A 24471-nucleotide genomic window follows, 5' to 3' on the forward strand; every position below is an offset into this window, starting at 1 on the left:
GGAGAAGGACACTGACTAAAGAGCTGCCAGAGAAGAGGAAAAGAGAAAGGCAAGAGAGGAGGTTTATGGATGTGGTGAGGGAGAACATGCAGATGGCTGGTGTGACAGAGGAAGATGCAGAGGACAGAAAGAAATGGAAACAGATGATCGGTTGTGGTGACCCCTAACGGGAGCCGCCGAAAGTAGTCGTTGTAGATACAAATGAAATTTCACTCTCTGCATTTAACCCATCCTAGCTGTGTAGCTAGAAGCAGGGGGCAGCTGCAACACCCAGGGGCCAACTCCAGTTCTTCTTTCCATTGCCTTGGTCAGGGACACAGGCAGGAGTATTAACCCCAACATGCATGTCTTTTTGATGATGGGAGGAAACTGGAGCACATCCATGCAGACACGAGGAGAACATGCAAACTCCACACAGAAAGGACCTGGGACGGCCTGGGGTGCGAACCCAGGACCTTCTTGCTGTGAGGCAACAGCGCTTACCACTGGGCCACCGTGCCGTCCATAGCACGAGGAGTGATCGAATAAATATCTAATGTATATCTTTAGATGTACACACGGTTATGTGTGTGCATAGATTTTCATTCAATACAATGGTATACGTGTATAACAACGATGGATCAATAGTTTCTGGACTCCATGAAAACCCATTTAATCCATTAATTATACTCAGTGACCATCCATCTGATCAATAAAGGTTTTAAACCCGAGTGGACAGGGTGTGTGTAATTCAGGGTATGTAATTACATTAGTATATGAAAGCCTTGACACTTGCACACATTAAATCATTCTCAAATAAATAAATAAATATGTTTATGGTTAACATTAATTCCGGACAATGAAAAAAAAAATCCTTCGGCACAACCAGTATGCATGTTGCGTGGAGAATTTAACCTTTGAGCTGGGGGGTTGTTTTTTTTTTTACAAAAGTAGGATTGGCATCTTTTTATGGCTTTCATATTATGACTTGCAAAAAATGATAGTACTGATAGTGTAACGTAAGAGGCTGTTCTTCACTGGCAATGATCAACATGTATGACCACATCACATTGTTAAACCTCGGTCAAGTTCAGCTTCAAAGATTCAAGTCAATTTCACCGGGTTATAGCAGCATCCATTTCCCATTTACACGATTGTCTTGGTGCTCCTGCTTTGAAAGATACCCATATATCTCTTGTTTGTACACTGATATTATGGTCTTACAGAGGGAGGGAAATAGAAAAGGAAAGCAATAACAAGATGAGCCAGAGTCTATTGCATTTGTTAGAAACCAATCCAATGTATTGACAGGAGAGGGCAGTTGTTTAGGAGAGCAAATTAGTATTCATATGTGACAGATATGGAGGAGGTTGGTTGTAAAATGTCAGAATGTACTACTTAGCCTCAGCTGTTTTGTGGCTCTGTGTATTAGGGAATGGCAACTAAATAACGCCAATGACATACCTGCTATTTGTTATTATTTTCCTCAAACTTAATAATAATAATAATAAACTTTATTTGTATAGCACCTTTCATACATAAAATGCAGCTCAAAGTGCTTTACATTAAAAACAAGGGAAACGATAAAATTCAACAACAATACAGATAAAATAAGTTAAAAGTAATAAAACACAGACCTAGGCAAAAAAAACATAAAACAAGGCAAGAAATAAAACCACAGTACAAGATAATAAAAAAATAAGACTAAAAGAAATAAAATTGAATTAATTAAAAGCAAGAGTATAAAAGTTAAGATCATAGATTGCCAAAAATAGTAAATGGTTAACAAGTGGACATTAAATGTGTGATGATTTACAAATGAAAGGGGTTGTGCGTTATGGTGTGTCCCTAGCTGACCTTGATGGTGTTTGTTTTTGCGTGGAATGGGAAACCTTGTTTCATTTCCTGAGAATGTGAAACCTAAATGGACCAAAGGGTTCGGGGAGGGTGCTGACGACATGTTTGTGTATGTGGCTCTGAGAAGGGCTGGGGTAGTGACTTGGGGGAAAAGCGGAGAGAGTGAAACCTGCACTGACAGTCTGAGCGCATGGTATGCTCGTTTTAGTGCTTTCTTGTGAAACTTTCCTTGTAATCTACAAAGTTATTCTTGCAACTTTTGTGGGGTTTTTTTTTTAAATTTCTTTCCAGCAAAAGGATGGTGTTCAAATTAGACAGTGATGGATACCAGCCAACCAGGTTCATTTGAGGCGGCTTCAGAAACGAGTGAGTTACTGCACCGCACCCGAAAGATGGTAGTGAAAGTTTTTGATGCGACTCTGGTATTGACTCGGAGTTACTGGTAAACAAAATAAGCGTGGCGGATTCGGTGCAACTATAGGAACTGCCGCGGCGCGAACCCGCACCGCCCGCAGCACTGGAGACGTCGCGTACCGCTCGACTAAAGAGTCAGACAGCAGTCAACGTGTCTACTTATTGATGGACGTTACACAAGTTTATTTATCAGCTTACATGGGAGAATACCCTGGGGCATGCCATCCCCTTTTAAGGGGGAGCACGGGGAGAGGGCAAACTTACTGTTGCAGGTTAAAACAACGCGTTACCAAACTGCTCGGTGACGTTTCAGTTGGTGCTTTAGGAGCGGGTGCTGGGTTCGAGTTATGTGGGAGCTGAGCTCCCTTAAGGAGGGGTCTAAGCCCCCAATGAAAGCAGTAAAATACATATGTGGGGGTCGCTAATACATGATCAAAAACTTTTTAATCACAAATAATACATTTTTCAATGTAAAGAATATTATTTACGTCAGCGAGATAAAGAGGCGAAATGAAACGTTTTTCCCAAAAGACCTAAAGCACCCGGTTCTCTCGTGAATGACAGTATGACTGCACTTCACCACCATGCCACCATGGGGCGCAGCAGAATATTGTCGTATCGTAACTATGCCTGTTGTCGGCAAGCGAGCCACAAACGTTCGAATACATTTGGAAGAAGAAGCCACAACATGTACCAGCCAACGATATCTTTATGATATTGAGGAGAAGTTAGCAGCGCCAGTAATGAGAGACGATATCAATGAATCACACAACGTAGATGGTAACGTGCGGCAGCGGCCATTTAGTTGAAACAGGAAGCACAACCCAGACTGCAACGCAGGCAGACCGGAAGGGAGGCTTGGTAACTATAGCAACCACAACCACTACTGGCGTCACCCCTTTTTTTCTAAAAGAAAGACCCCCCCCCCTTCACACAGTACAACAATAACACCACAGAACACCAGGAAACATCACAGCTCAGGCTATATAACTAGACTTGTAAGGTAAGACAAAACATTATCAGCAGTACACACAAACAACTGGCCTAAAGTTCAAAGTCCTCTAAATGCCGCGACAAGCGCCGGCGACACTCCGAGCGTCGAGGTGCAGCATTAGGTGCAAGAGCAGGCACACACTCGCCAGGGGAGCTCCCCCCCAGGCTCGACCTCGACGGGAGGAACAGTCTCATCCCCCAGCCTCATTTCATTATCACAAGGCAGGCAAGGTGCAGGTGGGGGCTCGGCAATGGCTGGCGGTATGCCAGGGCAGTGCGGGGCAGAGTTGTCCAAGTCCTCATCAGACGCGACATTGTCCGCGAGGGGTTCAGAGGCTGTAGAGGGACCTTCCACTTTGTAGCAGTCACCCAGCCTGACCCTGTAGGAGGTGCGACGGAGTTGAGACCCCGTGAACGTCTGGATATTGCACCATGAACCATCCATGCTCGTGACGAGGTACCTGTCACGGGCCTTTGACTTATTCCGGTCACCATACCGGTACACCAGTTCACCAGGTCGAATGGCGGGAGGCTGGTGGCAGCCGCTGGAGACATGTTGCACAGAGCGACAAGGTCAGAGGACAAGGCTGACATGGTCGTCGGGGCCAGTTTGGGGGGATCAGCTGGCATGGCGGCGTCACTGAGTGACGGACATATGTAGCGCGGACACGGCATAGGTGGTGGCTTTTCTGGACCAGCCGCGACTCGCCAGTGAGATTTGGAACACAGATCTTCCCGGATACACTCTGTAGCAAAGTTGGGGCAGGCCACTGCTCTGTGTCAGACTGGTCACATGAGACATCGACGTGTGGTTCAACAGCCAGCTCACTGTCCACATTGCACAGCTCAGGAGGCAGTCGAGCTCGATGTACTCCCCTGGCCACACAGTAGATTTATCTGGAGCGCAGAGCACGTGCGCGCGCCGTACGGCATGCCTGTCCATCGGTGTTTGGAGGGTGCCGTAGCGGTATATATCCTCGCCCAAGCAGATGCAGTGTTTGGCTGGTCTGACGGAGACGTTCTTCTCCATAAAGGGAATTCCAGCCAGGATGTCAGAGTCGAGATTCTCAACGACGAGGCCCTCAAAATAGAGGTCATGGCCATCTCTCTGGAAGTGTGTCCGTGTCTCTCCCAATACTTTCAAAAGGTACGAGCCAGCTGCTTGGAATGCGGACTGCGTACTTCCTGTGACAGTGACGCCCAGCCTGGTCGCGCATGAGGCCCTCATCATGTTGCCTGTTGCCCCACTATCAACGGTGAGACGCACAGGGCAGCGTTCATGGAAGGCATCGAGGTAAGAGGACTGTTTGACACGTTTCACACTACTAGATGGCGCTGGCTCCCCACTAACGCACTCCTCTACCTCATCATCAGTCTCGACCTGCTCTCCCAAAACCTGACGCGACTTTGCCATGTATATTTTATCTTGGGGGGGCAGAAAGGAACATTTACTGAGGAAGTGATTATCAGGCCTTCCGGCACATTTACAAAGGGGACATGACCTCCTTGTCCGGACAGGGATGGATTGCTTTGACTTGGGGAGTTCAGACACAGCCCCGGTGCACTGAAAGCCGTAATGTAGACGAATAGCTTGCCATATGCCGTCAATAGATGTGGAGTGCCTGACTATGCTGTGACGAGATATTACAGGACAACAATTGGCTATCTGTCCCAACATTAGCTCTAACATGGTTACCTTCTGTTCTTTATTGCGACGTCGGGGCGCGGGAATATCTTCACCGTCATCTGTGAATCCCCGGACAGGGGACGTTTTAGACTTCTTATCCCACTCCACGCCATCGAGCAGGAAGGGGGCAAACCCGGCGTCGAGCGACAGTATATAAAGCAGGTTCTGACGCCAGTTCTCAAAAGAGTTCACCGTCTCGGTCTTTGTTAAACACCACTGCTTCGGTGCTCCGTGTGTCGCCATGCTGCCCACTTAGCTAGCACAACTGTGTCTGAGCTAGCCCAGCTGCGTCTGGTGGTAGACGTAACTACCCTGTGATTCCCCTGGAAGGGCTGCCGCGATTAGTTCGGTAAATATCAGTCCTCGGGACGTAAGTCTGGTAAGCGCTTCCAACACGCCAGTAATGAGAGACGCTATCAATGAATCACACAACGCAGATGGTAACGTGCAGCAGCAGCCATTTAGTTGAAACAGTAAGCACGACCCAGACTGCAACGCAGGCAGACCGGAAGGGAGGCTTGGTAACTATAGCAACCACTACTGGCGCAGCTGTTTGCTGTGTGTTTCATAGCTCTCTCTCTCTCTCTCTCTCTCTCTCTCTCTCTCTCTCTCTCTCTCTCTCTCTCTCTCTCTCTCTCTCTCTCTCTCTCTCTCTCTCTCTCTCTCTCTCTCTCTCTCTCTCTCTCTCTCTCTCGGAGCGGAGCGGAAGTGTGAGTGAGTGCGCGTTTCGGCATTTCTATTTTTCGTTGTTTCGTGTTTTTTTTGGGAGGGGGGGGGTTGGATTTTGACAGATTTACTGTCGTGGTGGTGTGTTTTGATAGCGGAGCGGGTTCGGCCGGCCCGGCTGTGAGTCATGCAGACGGAGGCGTGGGGTTGGAGGAGCTCACACGCCGACATGGAGGTAAACTTTGTCCGAACTTCAATTGCTCGGTAGAAGATTGCGGTTTAGCAATCGGAAAAATCGTTGGCTATGACAGTATTTAGTCCGCATCTAGGATGAATAGTGGAGTCGTTGTGTTTCTCGACAGTATTGATAAAGTCAACCTGGTTGTGGAGGAAGGCGTGGTAATCCGGGACACCTTCAGGTGGTGCCGCTGGTCAATCCGGCCAAAAAGGTAATTTTGTCCAAAGTTCCTCCGTTCATTAGCAACGACATGTTGCGGAGAAAACTGGCGAGACACAGAAAATTAATCGACTCCCGTATTTTCACAATGTGTGTCTGGTGTGTGTCTGTGTGGGAGTCTATAAACGGCCAAACTAAAGCACTTGGGGCCTTGATTCTTTTTGGAGGTTATTGGGGATGATCAGGGGCACCTATAAAAAATAGCGGAACATTAAAATTGTGCATAATATGCGGAATATGCATAAAATATGTGGAATCCCTTCAGAATCCTGAGCAGTTCAACAAGATGGTGGGCTCTGGCTACGTCACGCCTCGGCTCTTTCCGCCGTTCACACAAACCTCGCGTTCTTAACGGGTTGCTGGATGGCGGTCGGAAACAGCGAGCAGCGTTGCAAATAGAAAGCGTCCGTGAAATAAGCCACAACGTCAGAGTCGCATTTGCATGGGTCGAGCACGGGCGTATATGGCGGCTGTCACGTGAAGTGAACTCAATAAAGTTTTCTGTTTTTGAACGTAAATCAGCGCGTGCGGGCGGTTCGGGTTTTGGCGGGTCTGACGAACAATAAAGTTGTCCGCTGTTGCGCGCGTGGAAGTGTCCGAGTGTCTTATCTGATGGATCAGATTTAAAGGCCCAAACATACTCGGGCGGAACGTACGCGGAGCGGACTCCACGAGGAATGTCCGCAGTCATTTGGGCTTCCATAGTCGACCGCACTTCCGCGTTGTAGTTTCCTGTAAATTTGTCCGTGAAACACTACATTACCCACAGTGCTTGCGTGTTGTTTACACTCTTCTGTCATGGCGTCCGACACTGACGACGAGGAAGAGATGCTCTTGTCTGCTGGCTCTACAAGACAATAAACTGAAGAGACGGTGGTATGTATCCTCTCTGTGACGTGTCGTACAGGTGTGGGTACTTTCGCACCTTCTACTCATATATTTTCGGAATGTGTGTGTGTTAGTGTAGATAGCGGGACCGAAAACTAAAGTATTTATGATCCTAATTCTTTTTGGAGGTGGTAGGTATTGTCTCAGAGAGTAAGGGAAAAATCCCAGAAAATTAAAATTATGCATAAATATGCAAAATATGCATTTTTCTAAAAATGGCTAAAAACCACTTCTCGGCATTTCAGGTGATTCTGAGCATTTGGGGGGAGGGAGTTGGAGTGGGGGGGTTAGGGGCAGAGGGAAGGCGGGTAGCTGGCAGGATGAAGAGCAGGGAGATTTAGACGGGTGGATAGCTAATAAACGTCATGATCACCGCAACTTGGTTGCGGGTCACTTACTAGTGTCCCCCATAAAACTGATTCCTCTGAGCTGTGAATCTCCACTTTTAAAACATGTTGTTACCTTCAGAAAGCAGGTCTTTATGGTTCTAAGGAACAAAACGGAGTTAAATCTAATACTGAAGTTCAGAGTTGATGGTTTTGACTATGATGTGTATGTATCATCAAAGACAATGAAATGTCTTGGCTGCGGAATGGAGGGTCATCTTATACGTTCCTGTCCAGAGAAATCAACTGCTGAGCCAAATGAGGGTGAGACGGTGGCACAGGGCCCCGAGCGAACTGGGACTGCAGCGCCGAGCTCAAAGCAGGGAGATACGCAGCAAGAAGAAAACCAGAGTGAAGCTGAGTTTCTGGCTGCTGGATCAGGTACTGCTGTTCCTGGTTCGGCAAACCCAGAGACTGCTGGTTCGGGTGTTGCTGATCCAGGTTCTGCTAAAGCAGGGGCTGCTGGCTCAGTTGCTGACGATCCGGGTTCGGCAAGTTCAGGGGCTGTGGATTCGGGTGCTGCTGATTCGGGCCCTACACAGGACAATACTGTTGTAGAGGTTGTTGAAAAGGGTCCCACCTGTGATGTAATGGACACACAGTCTGAAACTAGTGAAGCAGAATGTTCTCTGGAGGAGGAACGTGTGATGTTGGTTAAGAAAGACTCTTCTAATGTCAAGGATAAGAAGAGGAAACCTGATGAGGTGTCTCCGCCTTCTAGTATAGCGACAAAGCTTTCTCATCAGAGTAGGTGTCTGCAGTCGGATGAGAGTGAAGGTGATCAGGTGAGTGATGTGGAGTCTCTGGTTGCCTCACAGACGGGGACTCAAAAACAGACTGGATACTCTCTAGTGAGTATTGAGAAGTTCTTGCAAGACACTAAGGGGCCCAGAAATGTAAAAGTTGACAAAGTGTTTCCTGATTTGCAACTCTTCCTTGATTCAGTGTAGACTTTTCTGAGAAGTCCTGGTGGTCTGGGAGAGAAAGCTTCACTGAACAGGAAACTTTTCGTTTGAAAAAAATTGATCAAAAGGTCAGAAAGCAGTTAGGGAATGATGAATAAGTTTTTCAATTTATTCTTTCTTTGTCCACTTGTTTCTGTTTTGCAACTTCTTTTCTGTATTATGCAGGACATTAGAATGGGGAGCTTAAATTTAAATGGGGCAAAGACTGGTGGGAAAAGGGCCCCTCTTTTCAAGCCGTGTGCTCTTAAAAAGTTAGATGTGCTTTTTGTACAAGAGACACAGTACCACTGATAACGAGGCTGATTGGCGGAGAGAATGGACTGGTGAGACCTTTTTAAGTCACAAAACTAGTAACAGTGGTGGAGTTGGTATTCTTTTTTTTCCAGGAATTTTATTCCTCAGTCTGTCGAGTGAGGAAGTTATTAAAGGCTGCCCTTTAAAATTAACAGCAGTGTATGAACAGGTAAAAATGGTGTTTATTAATATTTATGCTCCAGTTGTGGGAGTGGAGAGGTTAGTCTTCCTGGATGTTTTAGATGAGGTTATTGAGAATTGAAACTGGAGGCCTGTGTCACTCTCAAAGGTGTTAGCAACTAGACTGAGTAAAGTGACGGGACAGGTGTTTCATTGTGACCAGACCTACTGTGTACCTGGCAGGTTTATTTCAGATAACATCATTCTGATTCTAGACTTTTTAGAGATCTGTAGGCTGTTTGGCCTCAATGCCAGCATTATATCAATTGATCAAGAAAAAGCCTTTGATTGTGTTGAGCATGAATATCTAGTATGGCTCACGAGGGCCTTTGGTTTTGGTCCTGGCTTTATTAGCAAACTTAAGGTTCTGTATTGTGACATTCAGAGTGTGCTGAAAATTAATGGTGGTTTTAGTGCTCCTTTTCCAATGCAAAGGGGGATTAAACAAGGCTGTGCCCTCTCGGGCATGTTATATTCCCTAGCATTTGAGCCGTTGTCACACAAACTCAGATCTGACCTTCGGGGTATAACTATCCCAGGTTGCAGTGCACTCTTAAAACTGTCAGCCTATGCAGATGATCTAGTGATTCTGATGAACAGTCAGCAGATTATTGACATGTTGGAGAGGGACATCGTCCAGTTTGGCTTAATATCTTCAGCCAAGGTTAACTGGATCAAAAGTGAGGCTGTCTGTGTTGGGGGTGTACTGGAGAAAAAGCTCCATTTGCCTGGCGGGGTAGACTTGGAAGGTGGGGGGGGGGCTGAAATATCTAGGAGTGTTTCTGGGTGATCAGTCTGTTGTTCTTAAAAACTGGGAAAATGTTCTTGAAAAGGTCAAAGGTCGGTTGGCGAAGTGGATTTTAACCGAGATCTCCTACAGAGGTCGAGTCCTGATGGTCAACAACTTGATATCATCAATGTTATGGCATTGCCTGTCGGTTGTTGACCCCCCACCAGACCTGCTGTCCAAGATCCAGGCTCTTCTTGTTGATTTCTTCTGGGACAAACTGCACTGGGTGCCTCAGTGTATGCTGTACCTGCCGAGGGTTGCTCAGGTGGATCAGGCCCTGCGATCCACCCGAGCAGCAGGGGGGCTACCTCCCGTTTCCAGTTCCTGCAAAGGTTTCTGTACAGTCCTGCTGAGTTAGCGTGAATTATATAGTGGGGTGGTGTTGGGGAACAGTTGGAAGGACAGGCAGTTAAAAAAAACAAAACTCTAATAAATGTCATATGTGTATCATCTAATGGGGGGGGGGTACCCCACTATATAATTCACATAAATTACCTTGTTATATTTTTAATGTATGCTATTTCAGCAGTGCCCTGGCCCCTAAATGCTTTTCAAAACAAGCTCCAGTCCCTTAACCCATTGGTTGTAATGTTTTCTACCCTTCCACTGGTTGCTGTGCATCCTAAGTACCTACCCCGTTGGTTGTTATAGTTTAAATGTTTCCTCGTCTGATTGGTTGCTGTCCAACCGAAATTAGGGGTGTGACGCTGGGCAACGTAAACTGTATTTTTCTTTAACCACATTAGCAGCTGATGAGTGCATGACGCATGAAACAGGCATGTACTGCAATGTATTAAAACTTTTTTCCCCTATATCGGTGTTGATATTCCGCTCCTCATTAATTGAGCACTTATAACACCATTGACGGTTTCGTGAAAAAAAAAACGAAAAAACCCTGCTATATATATAATTTTATTTCTGCTTCAATGGTTCTGTGCTTTATTAATTCTTTATAGAGATTATTTTTTATGACAAGCGTTATGTAGTCTCTTGTGTGTAAAGATGTATTGCAAAAAGTTGTTAGATGTAATTTTTCAACTGTTCCAGCATGCAAAAAGTCTCACTTTGTTTAACTGAAGGTAAATATGTCTTGCGGTCAAATGCATAGTTTAGACAACTTGAGAAAAACAAATCAAAATGAAAACAAAAAAACAAAAACAAAACAAAAACAAAACATAATACCGGACAGTTCACAAACTCAACATACAGTTCGCTGGCGTCTAAATCGAAGGACAGTCCAGAAAGGAGCCGCTAGCATTTAAAATGAAATTCGTAATAAAGTGGATAAATCTTCGGGTGTTAAAGTGCAATACAATGAAGTTTTAACAACTGCAAGGCACATTTATTTGTATAGCACACTTAATACACAAAGGCAGTTGAAATGCGTAAAAAGGTATTGGATAAGAAATGCAGAAAAAGATTAAAACATTTAAAAAAAGAAATTAACTGATAGAAACTTTATATCAGTAAGCTAATAATGATAATAATAATAATAATAATAAGAAGAAGAAAGGACTAAAAGGGTCAAAGTGCAGGGATCCAACTGCAAAGTGAACAAGGGTCAAAGTGCATGTAGGCTGAAAGGCAGTTGAGAACATGAAAGTTTTTCGCCTGCTTTTAGAGGTGGTCAGAGTTGGGGCAAGTCTTAAGATATTCTGGAAGTTTGTTCCCAGTTATGTGTAGCAGCTTCATTATGTTTTGTTTGAACTCTGAACACAAAACATACTGTTCTCAGATGACCTGAGAGGTTGAGAGGGTTCATGTGCTAAAAGCAAGCCAGAGATGTGGCTGCAGAAACAAAAGCATTTTAGTTTTCCACCCCAGTGCCCTAAAACCCCAAGCTACATCAAAAGCTGTCATGGCTGCTCCCAGCCACTCCAGCCCTGGTTCCCGCGTCTCATGTCAACACTATCCCAGTCCTGAATCCTGTCAAGTTTCCCTTGGTTACCCAGTTACCCCAAAGCTGTTGCGGATTTCTGATTTCTCTATTATGTTTCTGTGTATTTAAGTTCAGCTGTTTAGTGTGTTGGTTGTCGGCGCGTACCGTCATGTGTCCTTGTGTGTTCCTGACACCGTTTCCTGCCATTAAACCTTTTGTTCCCCTGTTTACGTGTTTGCATTTGGGTCCTCAATTCCTGCACCCCCTCATGACAAAAAGCCATGCCAAATTTTAGTCTTAATTTTAAACGTTTGTTTGTAAATGCTCCGCCTTTATTTTTGAGGGGTTTGGTTTTCTGGAACCACCAAAGCCTGTGTGATAAGAGAGAGAGAGAGAGAGAGAGAGAGAGAGAGAGGGAGAATAAGAAAGAGAAGGGAAGAAGATGAAATAGAAGAAAGGGAAAACAACTCATTTGTTCATGTATGTGTTTGTATGGGTGTGACTTTGGCTGGGGACAAATGCCTTGGAGTACTTTAACAGCCTCTTTAGGGGGAAAGGGGTTGAGTGTTTTTATTTTTCTTATTGTAGGTTTAATATACATCCTTCTTTGAGTCAATGCCTGTTCTGTCTTTTTACGACAGAGTCCAGCTCTCCAGTTACCAATGAGCTTAGGATTGTCCTGGTGGGGAAGACAGGATCAGGGAAGAGTGCAACTGGAAATACCATCCTGGGGCGAAGTGCGTTCTGGACAGAGGAAATGTCTCTCTCATCTGTGACAGTTCGTTGTGCCGAACAAACAGGCACCTGCAACAACAGAAATGTCAGTGTCGTTGACACTCCGGGGCTCTTTGACACAACCATGATGGAGGAACAGGTGAAGAATGAAATACAGAAATGTATCGAACTATCTGTCCCAGGACCTCATGCATTCCTGCTAGTAATCAGCCTTGACACCAGATTTACAGAGGAAGAGCGGAATACTGTCAAGTGGATCAAGGACAACTTCGGTGAGAAAGCATCCAAGTATATACTGGTGCTTTTCACCAGGGGAGACAAGCTTCAGCCTCCGAATACAGCTGACAACCATGTAAACAAATGCCCACCCCTCAAAGGGCTCATCAGTGACTGCAATGCGGGTTACCATGTGTTTAATAACAAATGCATGTATGATCGCACTCAGGTTGCAGAGCTGTTCAGAAAAATAGATGAGATGGTGAAATGGAATAGAGGACACTACACCTGTGAATTGTACAAAGAGGCCCAGAAACGGTTGAGGATGAATGAGACACGGAAAAAGGTGGGCGAAGGTATGAATACTATAGGGAATGGACTGCTATTTGTAGCGGCTGGCGCGGCAGCAGCAACAGCAGCCCCTGCGATTGGTGGTGTTGCCCTTGTTGCAGAGGAAGCGGTGACAGTGACAACCGTTTTAGCCACGGCCCTAGGTGGAACTATTTCTAAAGTTTTTGGGAGGTGGGTGAATCCTAAGAAGGAGGAAAAGCCAAGTCAATGACGCTTTAATCAGAATCTGGACATACATTTCTTTATCAGTTAATTTAACCATTGCATTATACAAATACCTATTTGGTCTCAATTTCTTTTTTCCCCTGTCAGACGTATATGTGTTCAATGTACTCTGAACAATAATCAGTCTGTATAATGCTGATATTGTATAAGATTCCTCAAAAATCTTATTTGCTTTGATGAACATCGCCAGTTTCATTTTCATTTTTACGAATAAAATATTTAGCCTTTGAAAAATGAACTGAGCCTCACATATACAATAATGCTGAAATTAAATTCAAAAGGTAGACCTACAAAAGCTCACATGATATATCAACCTTGTGACTAATTTCTTATCCATATGTTTCTGTGTAAATCAAATTCCAAATAAGCCTGCCTATGTATTTTCTGGTATGAAAGTCACCTCTATGTAGCTTTTTTTCTCTTAGGTGTATGTTACATCTTGTACCAAGACTCTAGCATCTCATACTAAAGCTTTATCCTGTTGTTCCACCTCTCCTGCTGTGACTGCTAGTGGGTTGTCGCTCCCTGTTCCTCCAAACACAGTCGGTGCGCTTCCTCCTAATTGTGTGTGTGGGGGGGGGGGCAGGTAGAGTGCTGGCCCTAGCTCCTTCTTAGGTGGTGCTGGGATAGTTGGATCATAGAATTCCCTTACGATTGCATAGGTGGTCATACAGATGGGTATCAAGTAGACCAGGCTAGCCACAAGGAAGAATATGCCCACTATCCTAGCCAACCGGGCCTTGGAGACAGGGTTTCCGTCCCCCATGCAGCGAGTGCATTTGGTCTCGGCCACCCCAAGCATGAGGGCCAGCAGGCAGAGGAGCAGAGAGAGAACAGTGAGGCTTCGGGCAACCTGGTCAGACGTGGGCAGGGCCAGGGTGGAGTTGTAGGTCTTACACTGGATCTGGCCTGTGGTCTGAGACAGGCAGTTCATCCACAGGCCCTCCCACAGCATCTGTGCAATCACCAGCTCTCCACCCACGAACACACATACACGTCACAGAGGAGCCACACATACAAGAGCCCCACCTACTCAGCCCAGTACTGCCAACAGTAGGCCAAGCAGCTGAAGACAAATGGATGCCATGGTCACAGAAGAAACTTTGACCTCAAAGTTGAGGGGAGTCCCTTGTCCAAGAGCCTTTGTTTTCCCCTGGAAATTCCAGTTGGCTGAAAAAAAACCCCAAAAAAAACTTCTATACTTTTTCAAATTTCAGCAAAGACACTCCTCCTCCAGAGATGAATACATCTCACTTCCTGGGAGACTGGACACATCGAGCAACTGGGAACGCACTGCACTGGATAGGTGCTCCTGGAAAAAATCCTCGTAGGAAGGAGCTGCACATCATGAAATGGAACTCCACTGTGCCACAGAATAAAAGCGAAAGCACCACAATGAGAGAAAGAGGAAGAGGTTTAATGCCCCTCCTTATGAGATGTTCTCTGTAATCCAGGCAATTTTGGCAACTTTTCTGTCATTTTCTTTTAGGCAAGGGACAATCTACAACTTTGACTTGTATACCAGCCGACCCAATTTACAGCTGAGACGACTGTTAAAAACAAGCGATTTAACTGCATTGCCTCTGGAGATGGTGGTGAAAGTTTTTTTTTTTGTCGCGACTGGCATTGTTTCAAAGCTATTCAAAACATGACGTCACAGCACACGTGTTCTCCATTTGTAGATTACGTAATGGGGGAAATATCCAGTGGCAATGCTGCTCTCTGGCGGCAAGGTGGCGCAGTGGTTACTCACAGCAAGAAGGTCCTGGGTTCGAGCCCCGGGGTAGTCCAACTTTAGGGGGTCGTCCGGGGTCGTCCTCTGTGTGGAGTTTGCATGTTCTCCCCATGTCTGCGTGAGTTTCCTCTGGCTGCTCCGGTTTCCTCCCACAGTCCAAAGACATGTAGGTCAGGTGAATCGGTCATACTAAATTGTCCCAAGGGGTGGGTGTGTGTGTGTGTGTGTGGGGGGGGGCTCTGTGATGGCCTGGCAGCCTGTCCAGGGTGTCTCCCCACCTGCCACCCAATGTTTTATTCCTATTGGTTTGGTATATGTGTGATGTATTTTGAATGTTTTTTTCTTCTTCTATAGAATAAAGGGGGGGGGGGGGACTGCTGGGATTGGCTCCAGCATCCCCGCGACCGTGAGAGCAGGATAAGCCGTTTGGATAATGATAGATGGATGGATACTGCTCTCTTTTGATGTAAGCATGGCAACGGGCGAAGGCAACATGATGATAACAGCAGTAAAGTTGCATGCTGCGGAAATGTTTGATGGATTTTTTTTTCAGTCGGTGCTTTAGGAGCAGGAGACATAACTGCGGTTTTCAGCGGAGTCATTGCGATTGCATTTCAAACGAGTACACTTAAATAATCTCTACAGAACCTAAGCGTGGTGCTAAAGCAATTGTGAATACCATGTTTTGCCAGACAAATTTAAAAGGGGTAGGGAAAAATAAGTGTATACCTCCTCCTACTCCTTTTCCAACATGTGACAAATAATCTGATGCATACGGAGATTTGTTCGCTGAGTTTGATGTGTGGATTTGTTGATCACTTCAGATTATTGGCAATGGCTTATCTGTGTGTTACATCCTGCTTATTTAGTACATGTTCTAAATAAATCATCATCATGACATTGTCTAAATTTCAACCCTTGATATAGCAACTAAATTAAATCGCTGTTGTTTCTGGTTTGCAAAACACAACTGCTATCTAAAGAAACAGCTGGTGTTTACAGGAATTACAAATGCTGCTTTCAGTATAATCTTTGATAGCATGATCCTCCCATAGGCACTGTCATAATGGCGTAGGACACCTCCGACTTGTTTTTGTCTAATTGAATGTCATTTTGCAAGCACTGAAGTTCCCTCTCTTAGTCCATGGGAGTTAAATCTGGAGGCCTCTCGTTTCTTTCAGCTGACTGCTCCTATGTCTTTTTTTGTATGAAATATATCGCAAAGAGTTAAGTTAAATTGCTCTAGAACAGAAAGAAAAAGGTGGACATAATTTTTCACCTGTTCTAGCATGTGAAAAGTCTCACCTTCAGCATTTCAATCTGCATCAAAACCCGGTTTCAATGGTCAAGGACTGAGGCAAAATGTATTGAGCCTGAAGGTAAATATGTCTTGGAGTCAGGTAGTTCAGACAACCTCAACACAAAGTTCATTAGCCTCCAAATTGAGGCACAATGCAGAGAGGAGCTGCCAAACATCCAAAGTCCATTAACCTCAGGATGGTAAAGGGTATTTACCTACTTTCTGCCCTTTGGCTCTATCCCATGGCAACTGACAGAACTCCATCTTAACTGGCATACCTCCACACCTGCAACTCAGCTGGCTGCAGACAAAAGAGTAGCCACAGTCAGCTTGGTGGCATGCCGCAGAGAGAAGACGCACGGTCCCGGTGGTCTGTGGTTGCTATCCGCAAGTTGGGCCCCACACCCACGGGTACACCTTTTGCCTGTGCCTGGGGGTCGGTGCAGGGGTGTGTTTCAGGGGTGTGCCTCGGCTTGTGCTCTTGGGGGACTCCTTTATGCTCCTCAGGGGCATGCAGGGCTGGTGCTCTGCGGGCTCCTGTCCCCCCTGTTGGCTCAGTGTTCCTTATGGAGTTGTGATGCTTTGGGCTCCAGCTGTTCTCTTGGTCGTGGGGTGTATGCCTGACTATGGGGGCCATGGTTGGCTGCAGAGCCTGTTTGCTGCCTGGAGGCACTACGATAATTCGTGGATCTCAGACACTTTACATACACTGCTAGCATCTGCTTCACACACTCCCTGGAACACTGTCAAGATTACACCCTTCTTCTTAGTCCGCTATTCCCCTTTCCTTTCCTTTTTTCTCATTTTCTCTTCTATCAGGATGACTGTTGTCCCAAACTGATATCAATAAAATCTATTTAATTCTTTTGTGGAACACTTGTCAGCGTCTGTTTCTGTTTCTGTCTGTGTCTATGTTATAATTTTTTTGTGTCTGTGTCTCCTTGTTTCATTTGTGATGATTATCCCGCTCTTGGAGAAGCGATGCTGATTGTTTAGCTGATCAAACATGCGGAAGAAGGGGACTGGTGGCAGCTATAAATGTACAACAAAGACCCTGTGCTCTTGTCATCCCACAGATCATATGCAGATTTCCTTTGCAGGTGGAGAATCTGAACTCCAACTGCAGCTTAACTCTGCCTAGGACATATTGACATGCAAATTCCCTGTGTTCAGGGATGGACTGGAAACAAAAAGTAGCCTGGGAATTTGCCAACAAGTGGCCCCAAATTGATACAGCAAAATCGAACTGATGCATCATGTTTATCGATCAATGAATCATTAATAATAATTAAAAAAAAAAACAGTTAATTTGTTAAAATGCACTCGTGTATGGGGGATTTAGAAAAAGCCAAACACACAGAACAGTGCAATAAGTGGAACTCTAGATTAGGCCGATCACTCGTGATTTGACCCCTTGCGGTGAAATGATTTGTGAGCGTTGATCGATTTTGGCACATCTTTGTATGGAAATAAAAAAAACAAAAACAAAACAAAAACAGTCCAGTACCTTTGAATGAGGCCATGTGAAAAAATTAAAATCTGTCTTCTCCTCTTCATTGCCTTCTGAGGCCTTTTCTCCCTCTCTTCTCTCTCTCACAATTGTTTCCTCAGCCTCTGTGTCAAACCTCTCCCTTTCTGACTCTGTATCTGAATTTTCCAGATGACATGTACTTAGTCGTATTCAATCAGTAAGACCACATAAGAGCACAAAGCATATCTATGCTTCAATTACTTTTGAACTCTATTGTCACACACCTGTCTCCATAGAGGTCCCTGTAAAGATGTCCTCTAAACTTTCCCCGTCTGGCTCACGTTCATCTGTTTGTTAAAAATGCATAAAACAGACATCATTTGGACTGTCTGACATAAGCATCAAATATTGTACTATTCATAATTCATGAATAGTCCAATCTTGACACTGGCAAATACATATTGGAGTATTATGCAACAGACTCGCCATTCATTCTATTTCTTGCAATGCAACAATAAATAACTTGAACGAGGTAGTCCAACCTGATCATATGACGTATTCTGCTCTAATTTACTTCACAGTCACACAATAACATTCAATAATGCACCTCTAATTGGACCTGTGCTGTTTTCTGCTTCCTCCTCCTCCACCCTTTCCCTTTCTTGTTCAGAGCCATGTTCACCTGTTTGTTTAGCTGTAGCGTATTTAACAAAACGTTTTTATTTCTGGCTGGCTATCAAATATTATATGCCTTATAGGCTATAATGAAAAGAACCGATGAGTAGTCTAAAAGAAAATTATCAAATTTACATGTTTATTATACCCATTTAAAGTCGAAGTCGATGACCATTTTTTTAAACAGAGAAATGTACTATAATTTTCTCTAAACGTTTGTGCAATGAGTCTGACTAGTTAAACCTTGGAAATAGCCAAACCTGCAGTTGGACTCGAGCATTGAAAGCCCAAAGTTAACAAAAACAAGTTGTTGTTCGTTTAGCTAGTTCACAGCACATAGCATGATAGCATGACAAAGCAACTGCTCCCTGCTCACTCCTTTTTTATGTTCCTGCCTCTTCCTCACTGTCCTCATTATCACCTGCAGACTGCTTAAATAAATCCCTTATCTTAGCACACTTTGCGGCGTCAGCCAGCAAAGCATATTTTTTTCGCACCTTCTTTGCACGGGTTTTCTCTTCCTATCAATGTTTTGGCAATGAGCGCTAGATACTTTCAGTTGTGATGGCAACTGCTACCTGTTACGGGTTGCACCAGCCGTCTCGCTGCACCTAAAATGACCTATTGAAAGTATATTACAGGGAAAGTAAGAAAGACCAACCCTCACAGGACCGGCCCATAGGGAATATTCCTGAATTCCCTGATAGCCAGTCCGTGCAGCCTGCCTGTGTTGCACGACAAGGCTGGCAACAACACGAGTTAAGGAAGAAAAAAAAAGGTGCTTGTGTGGCTCCTTGTCTCTGGTCCGCCTGTGTGTGCCCCGCCAAAAGGTTGTTTGCATATGACGTCACGGAGGGCAGGAAGTGATTTTCTACATAGGAAGCACTATCACAAACTCTCACAACGACGGTTGCTCACATCGATTAAACCGAGAAACTACGAGGAGTGCTGAGTACCAAAAGCTGTTGTTCGTAAGGGGTGGAAATACAAGAAATTGACCGAAAACGGCGGGGAAAAAATGGCTTGCGAACCGCCGTCTGCGGTCGGGAGGAGCCGAGTCGGATAACGCGCGTGTGCGCAGTGACCACTTCGTCAAAGGTAAAGTAATTTTATGTAGCTTAACTGTTTCCTTACCCCATTGCGCTAAAGTTGTTTTTCTTTGCTTTGTTGGAGTTTGTACCCATCTCGTCCATTCTGCTTTTCACTACCTGCCCTCCATCTGAATCTCGCGCGTCATCAGAATCACGTGACTGCAAACAAGTTAATGACTCGTCAGGTTGTATGGTTCATGCACGTGTTTTTATTGCGTCACTCTTGTCGCCGGTCGTGAGAAAAAGGAGAGTGACGATTACAGCCAGTGCCAACTAACAGCATTAGAGGGTGTCAGGAACACAATAAATCCATCCATTATCCGAACCGCTTATCCTGCTCTCATGGTCGTGGGGATGCTGGAGCCTATTCCAGTTGTCATTGGGTGGCATGCGGGGAGACACCCTGGACAGGCCGCCAGGCTCTCTCTCTCTCTCATACACACACACACACACACACACAAACACACACACTCACACACACACACACACACACACACACACACACACACACACACACACACATGTACACACACACAGTCGTGTTTCACTATCCTTGTGCGGACCCCTCATTGACTACATTCATTTCCTAGCCCTTAACCCTAACCTTACCCACGCAAACTACATGCCTAATCCTAACCCTAATTCTATCCGTAACCCTAAAACCAACTCCTAAAATAGACCCTTTTCCTTGTGCGGACCTCAAGTAAAGATGGTTGCTCAAACGTTTACCCTTCTTTCCTAAATTACTTTGTCCTATTTGAACTTTAACCTTTCTCACTAAACCATTTCAGCTCTTCTTCAAATGCTTCTCTTTCATTAAGGATGGCATTGAATGAGAACACATCAGTCTGTATGTTCCACTCTACCCCCAGTACAGTCTGCATTGGAAGCTCACTGTAGTTCAGATCTACATCCTTCACTACACTGGAAGGTTCACTCTCTGGAAGAGCATCCAAGACTTCCCTGTTGTTGGACACAGATTTGTGTAAATGTAGTTTTCCCTTAGCACAGACTTCTTGTGCTTCTGTGACTAGCTGATTAGCTTTCTCGGCCGAATCAACGCTTCATCCGAAAAAAAATTTACGGATAAAGCTCGCTGCCAATGGGTAATCCTTTTCATATTTACCGGCAAGGTATCTCATGTCATAATTAGCACACCCGGGAGATGATGCTGCTCCGAAAATGTGCACTCGCTACTCCTTGGGCTCCCTTTCTGTGTTCCCATTTTCTCACCGCAGGAACTTCAAGAAATCCAGATCTTCTGGGCTGACATGGAAGCGGTGGAACATTTTCTCCACGTTGCAAATAATTGCAATTTGGTGCTCGCGAAATCTACACAGCACCCCGGTCAGAGCATTAGTTAAATCGGGTCCTATGAGTAGGTAGTCTTTTAGAGAGGTGCCTTCAAATTTGGCGGATCAGTCAAATACGACTCTAAAATTTTCAGGCTTCCTAGGATGATGTGCACCATGGTCCGGGAATGTACCAAGTATTGCCCTCTTTTGGTGTGGCATCGGTTTCCTCTGCATCGCCATTTTTAAAGACACTGTCCATGAATCGTCTTTGTACTTGGGACTTTTCTCCATTTTTATTTTTTAATGGTTCAATTGACTGTAGCAAGCTGCTTATTGTTAGGAAGGTCTGGACCCTCTGAAGGGTAGAGGCATTTCCAGATGTCCTTCTGCATTTTGTTGAATATTCCCATTGAACAGCTGTAGAAATTGAATGTCTTCTTGAGATATTGTCCTTTCTCTGGGGTTGGTGTCCAGAAAATCTGTTTCCAATGCCTTAATCAAAGAGTTAGTTGTGACAGATGGAAGTTCCTTTACAGCAATGCGATGGCAGAAACCTGTCACATCCCTTGAGCTAGTATGAGGTGTTACAGATCCCACTATACTCCAGCCTAAATCAGTCTTGACAGCGTATGGATCATAATCTTCCCCAGATATCACTTGTTTTGGTTTCAGGGCCCTTGCGCAGTCCTATCCAATTAGAAGTCCTACAGGACAGTTCAATAGATCTGGCATCTCTTCTGCTATGCTGTAAAGGTGGGTCCACCCTTTCGCTGTGGGAATACTATTGTAGTGGGAAATGCCTGGGGATGTACTTGGAATGTTGCACTGGGCTCGTGCAGCTAGAGGACCAATCACAGGTTAGCTCGCGCTGTCACAGACGCAACTATATTAGACACCGCGGGAGAGACAAAGGCCAGAACTGTTTAGTAACCATATCGTAGACTGTCACCTTAGCGTGGGATAGAGCAGGGAAACCTAGCGTATCCTGGGCTAGACAGTAGATACGGTGGCTAGCAGTGGTAGTGTTAGCAGCAGACTGCCTCGGTACCTGTAGCTAGCTGACTACCCCCGAGAGCTTCCCCAGAGAGACTGAGAGAGACATTCACCCGGTCACACCGGAGCCAGAGTACAGAGAGACTGAGAGAGACATTCACCCGGTCACACCGGAGCCAGAGTACAGAGAGAGAGAGAGACACGCACCCCGGAGAGCAGCCATCCCTCTCCCGCCCCGCCTAGAGCCCAGCCGCCCTGTTCCATCACCAGCCCTGGTCCCAAGGTGAGCTTGCTAACCCATTAGCACACGGCTAACTAGCAGGCTAGCCCTAGCATTGGCGCAGCTATCCAGCTAACGGTGGTGAAGCCCGGTTTGTCGCACCTAAAAGTCCCCGCCTCCATCCATAGTTATCCGGGCTATAGAAAAACCGCGACACTATTTTGCTCCGGTGGGATGTATTCTCGAGTGTATGTGGATGGTAGCTCGATGTAATCTTGTAAAAGGTAGCCTCTCACTCTTAGTTCAAATGCTCTTTGACAATTAACTATTTGAACCCCTGTCGGTCATTGTTGACAACTTCAATTTGACTGGTTCTGTGACAGCTTCAATTTTTTTCACAAACATCTTGGTCAGTAAATGTATTACCACTCTGTGTGTCCAGTAATGCGTACACCAAGGTTTCTGGGCTGTCTTTTGCTGCACAAGAGAGCCACACCGGGACAGTCATTGAAGTGCATCACTGTTTCCCATTCTCACGCCGCACAAGACAGTGGAAGTATTTTCCTCTTGTGGTGGTGCGTCTGACTTTTCTCCTTGAGGACTTTCTTCGTGAAGCGGCGACGGATGGCTCCGCCGGCAAATATTGCAAGTAACTCTCTTTCTACAGTTTTTGGAGACATGGCCGACTCTGAGGCAACCAAAGCACATTTTGTTACAAATGACAATTTTTTTTTCCTTTTCCGAGGATGGGTTAAATGCGGATGTAGCAGCGATATACCCTCGCTCGTGCGTTTTGTTAAAAGATAAGGCGCATAGGGGGCGTCCGGGTTGCGTGGCGGTCTATTCCGTTGCCTACCGAAACGGCGGTCGCCTGATCGAATCCCCGTGATACCTCCGGGTGGGTGGTCGGGCGTCCCTACAGACACAATTGGCCGTGTCTGCGTGTGGGAAGCCGGATGTGGGTATGTGTCCTGGTCGCTGGGCTAGCGCCTCCTCTGGTCGGTCGGGGCACCTGCTCGTGCGGCAAATTTGATGACGATCTGAAAAAAATTTCAGCCAGAAAACCTCAAAAAGTCCTGAAGAGGTGTTTTTTGTTGGGTTTTTTTGGGGTGGGCAAAAATTTCAGGTTTTTCCGATCTTAACATAAAATCTGCTACCAAGATTGAATATATTGTATATTCACACCATGAATCCTACAAAACATGGTCAAAGTAATCCAAACAAATTGTATATTGTGGTTATATAATGAAGAGATGAGAAAGTACCTCAGTGTCACGTACTTTTTTCTAGGATGAGAAAGTAAATTGTACTGATGCAATAAAAATAATTGTGTGATTTTCTTCATTTCCTTGGTTTGTTGTCTACACTGAAACCTTGGTGAGAACTTATTCACTCAATTTCTACTCAGTAAATGCTACTGCATTGCAACAGCTGCTTTTTGCAAGATTTGCTCAGTTAGCTCATGAAAGCTGATATGCACACTGGAGCAAGTGTCCCTTACTGTGCAATACCTTTATTACTTGTGCTAAGATGCATACATACATGTAGCGCATTATGGCCATTTTCTTGTTAGCTCTGTTTGAGTAAATGTCGCAGCAACACAATGACTTCTCCTACTGGTGTGTGTTGCCTGTTACCCTTTTATTCACCAAGTGGATGGATGGATGGATGGATGGATTGTATTTATATAGCACTTTTAGGCTTGGGCAGGGGTTTTCAAACTATGGGTCGTGAAGTTGGTCACAGCAGGAGGCCAGGTGGGCAGCAGGGTGTCCACTAAAACACTTTCTGTTTGGAGACAGAATTTGAATGATAAAAGAAAAGAAAACATATATTTCACACTTTTTGAGTCAGTGCAAACAATGCAATGATTGAATTGTATCCAAACCGTCACTAAAATTGTTTAATGTTGAAATGTCTTGTCTCTTTCATTCATTCATTCATTCATTCATTCATTCATTCATTCATTCATTCATTCATCCATTCATCCATCCATCCATCCATCCATCCATCCACCCATTCATCCATTCATCCATTATCCAAACTGCTTATCCTGCTCTCAGGGTCGCAGGATGCTGGAGCCTATCCCAGCAGTCATTGGGCAGCAGGTGGGGAGACACCCTGGACAGGCCACCAGTCCATCACAGGGCCAACACACACATTCACCTAGGGACAATTGAGTATGGCTGATTCACTTGACCTACATGTCTTTGGACTGTGGGAGGAAACCGGAGCACCCGAAGGAAACCCATGCAGACACGAGGAGAACATGCAAACTCCACAAAGAGGACAACCCAGGGCGACCCCCAAGGTTGGACTGCCCGGGGGCTCAAACCCAGGAGCATCTTGCTGTGAGGCGACCGCGCTAACTACCGTGCTGCCACCTTACTCTGTCTCTTTCTGTCACTGTCTCTTTCATTTGATCATTAGTCATCCTCATGGACGATTGAAAAGAAAAATATTGCCTAGATGAACAATATAAAGAGCATTAATTATCTCACTTTTTTTTTTTTTTTTTTACAGGTAATAGGACTTTATTTCTGAATTTACTGTGCAAAATATTTGGTGGGTGCTGGGCCAAAAAACACCACCACAGGTCAAGTGGGTCATGGCATAAAAAAGTGTGTGAACCACTAGGATAGGGTAAATGGAAATATTTTGTGTTTCTATCAAAGTGCCAATGTCATTGTAGGATGAGATTAAATGGCAAAAAAAATAAAATTTTAAAG

General features: G+C 45.2%; 1 protein-coding gene and 1 pseudogene across 7 annotated transcripts; one reads left to right on the forward strand and one right to left on the reverse strand.

Moving 5' to 3' along the window:
• The first annotated feature begins 1955 nt into the window (after positions 1 to 1955).
• LOC130113434 (GTPase IMAP family member 9-like) lies at positions 1956 to 24471 on the forward strand. Of its 7 annotated transcripts, none has more exons than XR_008810284.1 (3): positions 1984 to 2029; positions 2128 to 2202; positions 23806 to 24471. XR_008810284.1 is itself a non-coding variant. In XM_056281037.1 (2 exons), exons 1-2 carry the CDS (start codon positions 2157 to 2159, stop codon positions 12946 to 12948), a joined length of 918 nt encoding a protein of 305 aa, XP_056137012.1. In that variant the 5' UTR covers positions 2040 to 2156; the 3' UTR covers positions 12949 to 13237. The 7 variants fall into 7 exon arrangements, 1 of the variants encoding a protein (XP_056137012.1); XR_008810288.1 differs by lacking the exon at positions 1984 to 2029 and having other exon boundaries at positions 2117 to 2202; positions 23806 to 24053; positions 24266 to 24471; XR_008810285.1 differs by lacking the exon at positions 2128 to 2202 and having other exon boundaries at positions 1956 to 2029.
• Positions 13423 to 14931, reverse strand: LOC130113435 (claudin-6-like; annotated as a pseudogene).

This window comes from Lampris incognitus, chromosome 5 (genome assembly GCF_029633865.1).
Source record: "Lampris incognitus isolate fLamInc1 chromosome 5, fLamInc1.hap2, whole genome shotgun sequence".
In the NCBI taxonomy this organism is placed as follows: Eukaryota; Metazoa; Chordata; class Actinopteri; order Lampriformes; family Lampridae; genus Lampris; species Lampris incognitus.

Excerpts from the sequence above, each read along its gene's own strand:
- LOC130113434 (XM_056281037.1), top strand. The coding sequence starts at position 2,157 with ATGGATACCAGCCAACCAGGTTCATTTGAGGCGGCTTCAGAAACGA. Across the intron at positions 2,203-12,076 it reads TGAGGCGGCTTCAGAAACGA|AGTCCAGCTCTCCAGTTACC; the intron begins GTGAGTTACTGC and ends TTTTTACGACAG.